Here is a 9,441-nt window from a genome sequence, read left to right on the forward strand (position 1 = left end):
CTGAGGGAGCGGCGCTGGACTGGAGAGAAGCGCACGGAGCGCGCAGGCCGCTCCCTCCTCCCTGCGCGCACCCCCCCCCATGACCCCAAGGGTTCCCACGGACCCGACGCCCCCACTCTCCATCCTTTCCCCCTACCCCGCGCACCCCAGAGCCCTGCGGAAGAGTCTCTGCGGCCCGGCCTGCAACCTCCCTCCCGCCCAGCACTCTGGGCCTCCTGGACACGTCGCCCCTGGACCTCTCATTCTCCTTTCCTTCCCGGGCACGGGGGGCTGGGGCGGGGGCCGCCCCCGTAAAGCCGCGCGGGTCGCCACGGCAGAGTCGCTCTCACGCGCCGACCTCGCCTCACCGCCCTTCCCGGGGGCCTTCCCATCCCGCGTCCCCGGGGCGCGTCCCTGTCCCCCCCGTGCGGCCCCCCGCGGCCCGACCCGGCCCCCGGGAGCTGTCCGCGGTGCTGACCGCAGGCGCCGCCCGCGCTCGGCCGCTGCGCACGCGTCCCGGGCGGGGCGCGCAGGACCCGCCGGCGCCGCCACTGCGCAGCCTCCCGCGCGGCCCCGGCCCGGCCCGCGCCCCGCGCCCCGCGCCTCCTCCGCGGCCCCGCGGCCTCCGCCGGCCGCTTCCCCGGCGCGCCCCGGCCGGCCATGGCGCTCAACCACTTCCTCTTCGCGCAGTGCGTCTGCTACTTCCTGGCCTTCGTCTTCAGCTTCGTGGTGGTGGTGCCGCTGTCCGAGAACGGCCACGACTTCCGCGGCCGCTGCCTGCTCTTCGCCGAGGGCCTGTGGCTGAGCGCCAACCTGACGGTGCAGGAGCGCGAGCGCTTCACGGTGCAGGAGTGGGGCCCGCCGGCCGCCTGCCGCTTCAGCCTGCTCGCCGGCCTCCTCTCGCTGCTGCTCGCCGCCGCGCACGCCTGGCGCACGCTCTTCTTCCTCTGCAAGGGACACGAGGGGTAAGTGGGGGCCCGGCGGCCGCCCTGCCCCGTCAGACGCAGCCCGCGGGCCGGGCGCCGCGCCCCTTCCGGGCCCAGAGCGGAGGGGGCGCTCGGAGGCCCCAGAAAATCAACCCTGGGCGCTCACGGCCTCCGTGCAAACTGCCCTTTGTCTGCGCGAACCCGGGGACCATGAGGGGCCCCCGCGCTGCGTACAAGGCCAGTACTTTCCCCTTTAAACGTGCAACCCCCCCGTCCCCCGGCTTTGGGCATTAACCAGCCCGGCCCAGGAGGCAAATGTTGCATTGTCATCTCTGAGGGGCCCTGGGCCCTCCCTGGCTTGCGGGCTCAGCGCAGGCCTCCGGGCTGTGGACAGCTCCTCGGAGCTCCCCCAGGTGCAGGGGAGGGACCAGGCCGGGCAGCCGGCTGACGAGCAAACTGGGGAGCCCTCTCCTCATCCCCACGCCCCTTCTCGGGGTAAGAAGGATGATCGTGCGACGAAGGCCAGAGGGCACATCTCTAGGCCCACAGGCTTGCCTAGGGCCGCAGGACAGGGAGCAGCGTGACCACGAGGCCTTCCCGCCTCCTGGTCTCCGTGTTCCTCTTCACCTTTCCCCACCCTGGCACCATGCTGTGAGGGCGGGATGCGGGCCCCCAACCCCGGGTGCTCAGCCCATAGCCTCCCCTGTGCCTCCACCGCTGGGGCCTCCTGGGGACCCAGCCACACCCAGCCCTGCCCCTCATGGGCCTCACATCCACAGGGGAAACCTGGGCTCCCAAACCCCGCCCCACCCTGGCCCCATCGAGCCCTCGTTGGCAGATCTTAGGGGGTTTTCTTCTGGGAGCACGAGAGACAAGCCACAGCTCTGAGGGTGCCAGTGAGTCCGAGGGTCAGGTGGGCAGTGTTGAGGGCTCTCCGCTTGGCTTGGGCACGGACAGAGGGGCTGGAGAGGATTCACAGGAGTGGTGGGTGAAGAGGCCTGGAACAGCCCAGCGTGGGGACAGAAACACCCAGAGGGGCAAAGTCGAGCAGCCCACGTGTGTGAGTTTCGGGCAGCTCTCCCAACGCACCGCCAACAATTTGCTCTGCTGCAGCCCTGGAGGCCAGAGGCCGGGGGTCAAGGTGCTGGCAGGGTGGGTTCCCTCAGGAGGGAGAATCCTTTCTAGGCTCGCTTCTGGTGGCTGCCTGCAACCCTGAGCCTTCCCTGGCTTGGGCTTTGTGTGTCCGAGCACAGCCTCTGTCTTCACGGGGCCTCTCCGCTTCCGCTTCTTCCCGTCTTCTTAGAGACACGTACCGCTGGACTTAAGGCCCAGCCTCAATCCAGGACGACCTCATCCCGAGATCGTTAGCTGAGTGACGCCTGCAGAGACCCCACCCCCAGTTAAGGTCACACACAACGGTACTGGGGTACCAGACGCATGTTGTTAGGGTCACAGTTCAGCACACTACACGAAGGTTCTGGATGGAGGGTCTACAGGAAGCCACGTGTCAGTCTGGGGGTCCTCCAGGTGCTGTGGGGCTGGGGCTCAGCCTAGGGTGAGCCTGGGCCGGTCAGGGGGCCACCCTGCCCTGCCACGGGCCTCCTTCTGCCACAGCGGTGGCTGGTGTCCCCAGGAGGCGTTTGAGATGCCATCTGCCTGCACGTTGTCACGCCTGGGTGTTACCCTAGTCAGTGTCTCTGTGCAGATCAGGGTGGGGAAGCCCCTTCAGTATGAGACAGGGTCTGAGGAAGAGGACGGACAGCGGTAGGAGAGAGTAGCTGGGGTCCCTTCCATCTGGGAAGCCGAGAGCAGTGGGCACAGCCGTGCGGGGGCTGTGCTTGGGCCTCAGCTCATGCCCACCCCCCCCTTGTCCGTGTAAGACCAGTGGCCTCAAGAGCTGGCCCTCCATCTGGTGGGGGTGCCCTGGGCTGGATGAGCCCAAGGCAGGCGTGGACCTCATTTCTCTCTGCGTGCGTAGGGCTGAGCTTGTGAGTCACAAATTAGTGTTTGTTGACTGAAGACAGAAACATGCCTGCCTGTGAGTCGGCTGCCCCACAGCCCACCCTCCCTGGGCCGCCCACCCCTCCCCAGCATGGAGGTCTGCAGGCCCACAGTCTGGCCGAGGGGTCAACCCTGCAGGCTGCCTGTGTCGGCGAGTCCTGGGCCCCCGGAAAGGTTGGGCCTGCCTCCTGTAACCGCAGGCAAGGCGGGAACCCAGAGAAGCCAATCCCAGCTCAGCTGCTGGGCAGGCCTCCTAAAGCAGGCAGACAAGTGCTGGGTCAGTGGGGACTTGGGACGGAGAGGAGGCTCAGAAGGGCCATCAGAGCAAGCTCGTGGGATGGCAAGGGCCCTCAGGTGTGTAGCCTATCAGGGACCTCAGCGCCGCTGTCCTGTTCGTAGTCCTAGAGGGCCCTACCCGATAATTTTCCGGAGTCCGGCTGCAGAGACCAGCCAGGAGCCCCGCCGAGAGCGAGGGTAGAACCCTACACTTTGGTCTGTGGGGCGGGCTCACAGCTGGGACCCCAGAGCCTGGGTCAGACCTTGGCCCTGGCGCCAGCTCCCTCCTCACGTAGGGTGTGTCCCTGGGCAAATGGGGGCCCAGACAGCTTGTGTCCAGGAGCGGACAGGGTGAAAGGAACGGGTGCGTGACTCAGTGGCACCCGTGGCTTCCCGGGGTGCTTCCGGCTGGGCGTGGGCGACCTGAGGGTGGGCCGCAGGCCTGGCGGTCTGGGGCAGCTTTGTCCGAGTGTGCTGAGCCCTCGAAGTGTGCAGGTGGCGGCAGTCTGTGATTGACGGCTGGGGAGCACTCCGGGTCAAAACCACCCATCTGCTGGCCCACACATGTCCCCCAGCCCGCAGATGCTCCCAGGGCTTCCCGGGATCCGGTCACCATGGAGACGGCACATCCAGGCCGGCACCCTGAGAGGCAGTGAGGAAGAAGAAGTTAACCCAGGCTGTGCCGGCCCTCCTGGTTGTTTGGCTGCTGTCCTGTGGGTCTTTGGGGAGCGGAGCTGGGTCACGTTGTGAAATCTGCGGGGCCGGGCCCAGGTAGGCTCTGGGCACACCCAGTTCTTCAAAGCTCTGGGAAGCCCAGGCCGGCTCCATGGAAACAGACCAGAAATGGACACGGCAGGAGGCTCTTGGGGGGATGACCGCAGCCGCCCCTTCCCTGTCTCATGGGATGGGGATGCCGTGTTCCTGCCGCCGGAGAACTCCAAGTCATTCCTGTGCAATACGGATGCGGCTGACGTCTGCGGACAGTCTGGGCGTCTGGCTCTGGGAGGCTGTGTTGGAAACCCCGCTGAGGGGTGGTGGGGCAGGTCTCCGATGGGAGTGGGGCTGTGTGTCTCAGGCTGTGCTGGGGGCTCCCCGAGGGGTGTTCTGGCTACACAGGGAACAGCAAGCTGCTGGTGTGCATCTCTAGAATTCGGCACAGAACGTGGGGCCTGCTTCCCCCTCCTATGACAGGGAGCAGGACTTGAGGTCAGGTGGTGACCTGGCCAGCATGTCCTCTGCACCCTGGCCATTCTTCCTCTGGCTAGGAGGGCCTCCTGGGGGCAGCGGCTTCTCATCCAGGATGCTGGGCACCTGCTGGGCAGGGCACCTGGTGGGATGGCAGAAGGCTGTTGGCAGGTGGAGGGCACCTAGGAGACTGCCTTCTGGGGGTCTGGCCTTCTGTACTGAGGACAGGCAGCTTCTTTGCTCCTCCTGGAACCACCGTGTTCCCCTCGGCTGGAGTGGTGGGCCATCCAAAGTCAGGGTGTAGGTTCTAAAGAACCTCTGCTTTCCTTAGAGCATTAGCTCTGGGAGTGGATTCCCTGAGCCCTGCCGGGGCCCACACTGACCGCAGGGGGCATGGCTGGCCCCCAGCCACCATCTGCAGGGATCTGGCTGCTGACCATGCCCCCATGCTTCCATCCCCTATGGCTATGGCCCGGCCCCATGCACGCAGCTCCGGGCAGCAGGTCAGGGTTCCGGTGATGGCTGGAGCCCGTCCGGGGAAGGAGCACGTGCTCTGGAGCACGCCCTGCAGTTGTCACTCTGTATCCCTTGCCCACAGAAGCTCCCTCAGTTTCCACAGTGACTGGGTGGGGGCTCTGGCTGCCTGATTTACAGAGGGAGAAATTGAGACCCGGAGAGTAACTTGCTGAAGGTCACGCAGTTGACCTGAGGTGGGCCGGATTTGACACTGCCTGGTGACAAGCCTGGAGGTGGGGTGGGCCACCATGTACCCCTCTTTATGACCTTAGGCCCCGATGCTGTATTCAGAGCACCCAGGGCCCACCGGATTGCGTCATTCAGGGTTGGCTGTCGGGGTCCCCGCCAGAAACGGGTGGTTCACCCATGCGTGGCTAGCCCGAGGGGGGCGGTTGGCAGAGACGAGGATGTGGGCCAGGCGTGGGCGCTGCAGTGGCCCAGTCACCCACTCTGGCCATGGGGACCACAGAGGGGAGGGTTGGTGGCCGCCTGGAGGGGGCACTGACCTTTGGTAGAGGGACAGCCCACCAGGGACGTCCCCTAGCAGCCCCCTGGGGACAGGCTCCCACCACCCCCGGTTCCCTGCCAGGTCTGCGCTGGCTGAGCTCGGCCAGGAGCCCGGGAGAGGGGTCACTGCTGTGGTCCCCTTGGGACGGCCCCTCAGGCAGAGGATGGAAGAGCCCCTGGGGGGGCCATGTCGGTGTGGCCCTGCTTCCCGTGCTCCCCCACACCCCCTCCCCGGTCGCAGCTGGGCCTTTCAGGCTTCTGTCACACCGCAGCTCCAGGCCGCCAGTGTGGATGACCAAGTGGGCACAGGGCCTCAGGGCCGCTGAGCAGGGGAGTGGCCTGGAGAGGTGCTGGTCCTAATGGGCTTGGATCTCCAAACCATAATGGGTTTGGATCTTGGTTCTGCCTCTTTTGGAAGGCCATGTTGGCAAGTGCTCCCACTCCAGGCCGTTGGGAGGCTGGGATGGGACTTTGTGGTGGGCGACAGCGAGGGAGAGGCAAGTGTCCCCTGGTGGCCCTGCATGGCCCCCTCGCCCCAGCCGGGCCCAGCCCCCAGCTGTCTCCTGGCACTGGCGCACAATGACTTTCCTCTCCTGTCCTTTGCTGAAGCTCCTTCCTCTACGCCTTCCTGAACCTCCTGGTCAGCGCGTCTGTGGTCTTCCTCGTCTTCATCGCCAGCACCATCGTGAGTGTGGGCTTCAGCATGTGGTGTGACGCCATCACGGAGAAGGGCACTGTGCCCCACAGGTGGGCCTGAACCCTGCCCCTCCCTGCTGCCCCCAGTGATGTCCTGAGGCATGAATCCTATTCTGAGCACGAGGTTTTGCTCAACCTGTCCGGGGCTCCCACCTGTGCACACCTGGTCAGCACCTTCCCTGGACCTGCCCCCTTGATGTGGGTGCCCTCTTCACACGAGAGTAAGGCTCCTGCACCCCCGGGCATGGGTCCGGGCTGGGGCACAGAGGCCCAGTGTGCTCAGGGTCCTGGAGACCAGATAGGCCAGGCCCCGCAGATCCCACCCTGTGCCGCCTTCGGAGGTGGGCTGCGGAGAACCGAGCTGGCTTTCCCCTGGGGGTTTGGAAGAGACAGCCTTAGGGATGGGGAGGAGCGTAAGCAGAAGTTTTTGGTTGGAAGAAGTCAGGGATGAGGTCTTTGTGGTCGGGATAGCTGCCTCACTGTTTAGGGGTGCTGCGTGCCGCTCCCTGTGCCCGGCGTCCAACGTCACCTGCCACCCTGTGTCTGGCTGTTTCAGCTGTGAGGAGCTCCAGGACATCAATCTGGAGCTGAGCGTGGACAACTCTGCCTTCTATGACCAGTTCGCCATCGCCCAGGTAGGCGGGGCTGTCCTGGTGGGAGGGGCTGTTGGGTAGGCGGGGCTGTACGGGTGGGAGGGGCTGTTGGGTAGGCGGGGCTGTCCGGGTGGGAGGGGCTGTTGGGTAGGCGGGGCTGTCCGGGTGGGAGGGGCTGTTGGGTAGGCGGGGCTGTACTGGTGGGAGGGGCTGTTGGGTAGGCGGGGCTGTCCGGGTGGGAGGGGCTGTTGGGTAGGCGGCAGTCTACCCGGTGGGAGGGGCTGCCAGGCAGGTCGGTAGGCATGCATTGTTGGGGAGGGGGTCCGTTCACTGCGTGCACTGCCTGCCTCCCAAAGCCCTCCTCCAGGGGAGGCTGAGGATGGTGCCAGGCCGAAGAGACGTAGCCGAGTGAGTGGTATTCCTGGATTTCCGGGGCTGAGGGGGGGCTCTTGCAGCTGGAGGTGGAGAGGGGCGAGGCCTGGGGGATCCTGGGAGGAGGGGACAGGTGAGCTAAGTGCAGAAGTGAGGTCCAGGGGCTGAGGGAGTGGAAAGGAAACTAGGCATCCCATCCTGGGTCTGCGGAGCCAGGGCCGGGACCTTGGGTTCTGGTCCTGGCGCCAAGTGGGCACGCTTGGACAAATGCTGGGGGGCTCATGGCTCTTCCCTGGCCAGGGGAAGCCGATGTGGTGTCCGAGGAAGGGTGTGGGGGGGATCTAGCCTGTGAATTTGGAGGAGCCCACCCCTGATTGCTGTGGGGGGACAGCCCTGTCCCGGCCCTGCCCTTGTGTGAGCTTCGTTCCCTGCCCTGCAGGTGCATTTCAGGGGAGCCCTTTAGCGAGGATGCTGGTGTGTCAGGATTTGCTAGTGGTCAGTAGGGGCTTTTTCTCAAAACTTGCATCTGTGTTCAGGCAGGTGCTGTCGGCGAGGGGTGCCCAGGTGGGGCTGGCTCCTCCCAGCTCTGAGCAGGGCTTGCTGGCACCCAGGTCCACTTCTGGACCCCAGGCCCGCGTCTCAGGGCTCACGCTGGCCAGGGGCTGCTCTGAGGACCCTTCCCAAGGAGAGGCACCCTCCAGGGGCTGGGCGTCCAGTCTGTCTGGAGGGTCTCTGCTGACGTGCGCAGAGACCGCCAAAGACACCCGCACGACATCTCAGCGGCAAATGCTTCAGCCCTAATTTGCGCCAATTAGATTAGAAAGGCGAGAGCCGGGTCTGGTGACAAGTAACGCCCAGTGAGAGTCTGGTTGCTGTGGCTCAGGCCTGGTTCTGATGAAATGGTTTCTCTTTCTACCGTTTGGGAACCGCAGCTAAAGGTCGATTTGTTCCAGCAGCTGGAGAAGGCGGCATTACGGAGGGGCTCTCCGCGGAGCGGGGCGGGCCTGGCTGCCTGGGGGCCTGGGTGGCCAGAGTCCCCGGATGCGTTGTACCACCCGAGGTTCGGGGCGGGTGGGTGGGTGAGTGAGGAGGCGCTGCGACCCCGTGGGCCCCCTCTTGCTCTGGGGCAGGTGGAGGGTGGGTCTGGCCTCCTGACCCTGCCTCTGCCCTCTCTGTGCAGTTCGGCCTCTGGGCCTCGTGGCTGGCCTGGCTGGCCATCGCCACCCTGGCGTTCCTGAAAGTCTACCACAACTACCGCCAGGAGGACCTGCTGGACAGCCTGGTGCACGAGAAGGAGCTGCTCCTGGCCAGGCCGACCCCCCGCACCTCCTTTCAGGAGGAGAAGAGCGCCGTCATCTAGGGGTGGGCAGGGGAGCCGGCCCCCGGCGCCCCCCACCCCTGCCCGGGGCTCCTGGCCCGACCCAGGGGAGCGGCTGGGGACTCTGCCCACCCCACCTACCCCTCGCCTTGCATGTCTCCCCTCGGCGCTGCGCGACGGGAGTGGCCGCGCTCACCCAGCACCCCATCCCACCGCGAGGGTGGTTGTGGACGGGGGCGCCAGCCCTCAGACAGGGACACACAGGCCCCGGGGTGTCGTCCGGGCCCCGCGCGTGCAGCACACCTGTCTCGGGGCACTGGCCTGGCGAGCCTGGGCGGGGCGTGTCCACCCTCTCGGGCGCCTCCGGCCCTCCTGCAGGTCGCGCCTCAGCGGCACGGCGTCTCCACCTGCTTGCCCAGGGGTCGTTCCGTGCCAGCCCTGTGGCAGCGGCCAGTGTCCCCAGAGTGACCCCAACCCATGCTGACCACCCATCCCTCCTTCTTGCTCCTGAGCCGTGTGTGGGACCTGGCGGGGGGGGGGGCAAGGGCAGGAAGGAGCTCCCCGGCCGTGTGTTCCCGCCTCCGGCCCTGCGCTTGGCCCACCCCGCTGCAGGGCTGAGTTCCCTGTGCTCCTGCTCCGCGGCCCCCGGTGGCCAGGCCGGTCTCAGGAGCGAAAGCACAGGGGCAGCGGTGTTGCCCGCCATCCGGTGGTGGCTCTGTGGACGTCCTGGCAAGCAGCCGTGGTGTCAGAGCGGGGAGCCTGCGCCTGGTGCCCAGGACTGGCTGGGGGAGCCCCGTGTGGCCCTGCCAGGGGAGGCCCTGGACCCCCATGTTCGTCTCACAGTGTGGGGAGGTGGGGACATGGGCTGGGGGGCGCCCCACCTCCTGGGGACGGGGGGATGGGGCAGCAGCCACTGTGGGCGTCTGCAGGTGGTGTGACTGCCGGTATGTTCACGTGCGTGGACGTCTGCGTGGGGGCGTGTGTTGGCGCACACGTGCGTGTGTTGTGTGGGAGCACGTGCACCAGTCTGGGGGTGCGAGTGTGTGAGCGTGAGCGGGATGTGTGCCTGCAC

At 66.6% G+C, this 9,441-nt stretch overlaps 1 protein-coding gene across 2 annotated transcripts; it reads left to right on the forward strand.

Annotated features, from left to right (window-relative positions):
• Positions 1–639: 639 nt before the first annotated feature.
• Positions 640–8,461, forward strand: TMEM179 (transmembrane protein 179). 2 transcript variants are annotated; one of them, XM_044230656.1, is made up of 4 exons: positions 640–944; positions 6,000–6,137; positions 6,643–6,721; positions 8,232–8,461. In XM_044230656.1, the coding sequence occupies exons 1-4, from the start codon at positions 640–642 to the stop codon at positions 8,409–8,411; spliced, it is 702 nt and encodes a 233-aa protein (XP_044086591.1). In that variant the 3' UTR covers positions 8,412–8,461. The 2 variants fall into 2 exon arrangements, with proteins under 2 accessions (XP_044086591.1, XP_044086592.1); XM_044230657.1 differs by lacking the exon at positions 8,232–8,461 and adding an exon at positions 7,663–7,722.
• The last annotated feature ends 980 nt before the right edge of the window (positions 8,462–9,441 follow it).

The sequence above is a fragment of the Neovison vison genome, chromosome 13 (genome assembly GCF_020171115.1).
Source record: "Neovison vison isolate M4711 chromosome 13, ASM_NN_V1, whole genome shotgun sequence".
NCBI classification, from domain to species: Eukaryota; Metazoa; Chordata; class Mammalia; order Carnivora; family Mustelidae; genus Neogale; species Neogale vison.

Bases quoted from the DNA above. Each gene is read 5' to 3' on its own strand.
- TMEM179 (XM_044230656.1), top strand. From the start codon at position 640: ATGGCGCTCAACCACTTCCTCTTCGCGCAGTGCGTCTGCTACTTCCTG. The intron at 6,138-6,642 runs GTGGGCCTGAAC...TGGCTGTTTCAG, and splicing joins AAGGGCACTGTGCCCCACAG to CTGTGAGGAGCTCCAGGACA. The intron at 6,722-8,231 runs GTAGGCGGGGCT...CTCTCTGTGCAG, and splicing joins ACCAGTTCGCCATCGCCCAG to TTCGGCCTCTGGGCCTCGTG.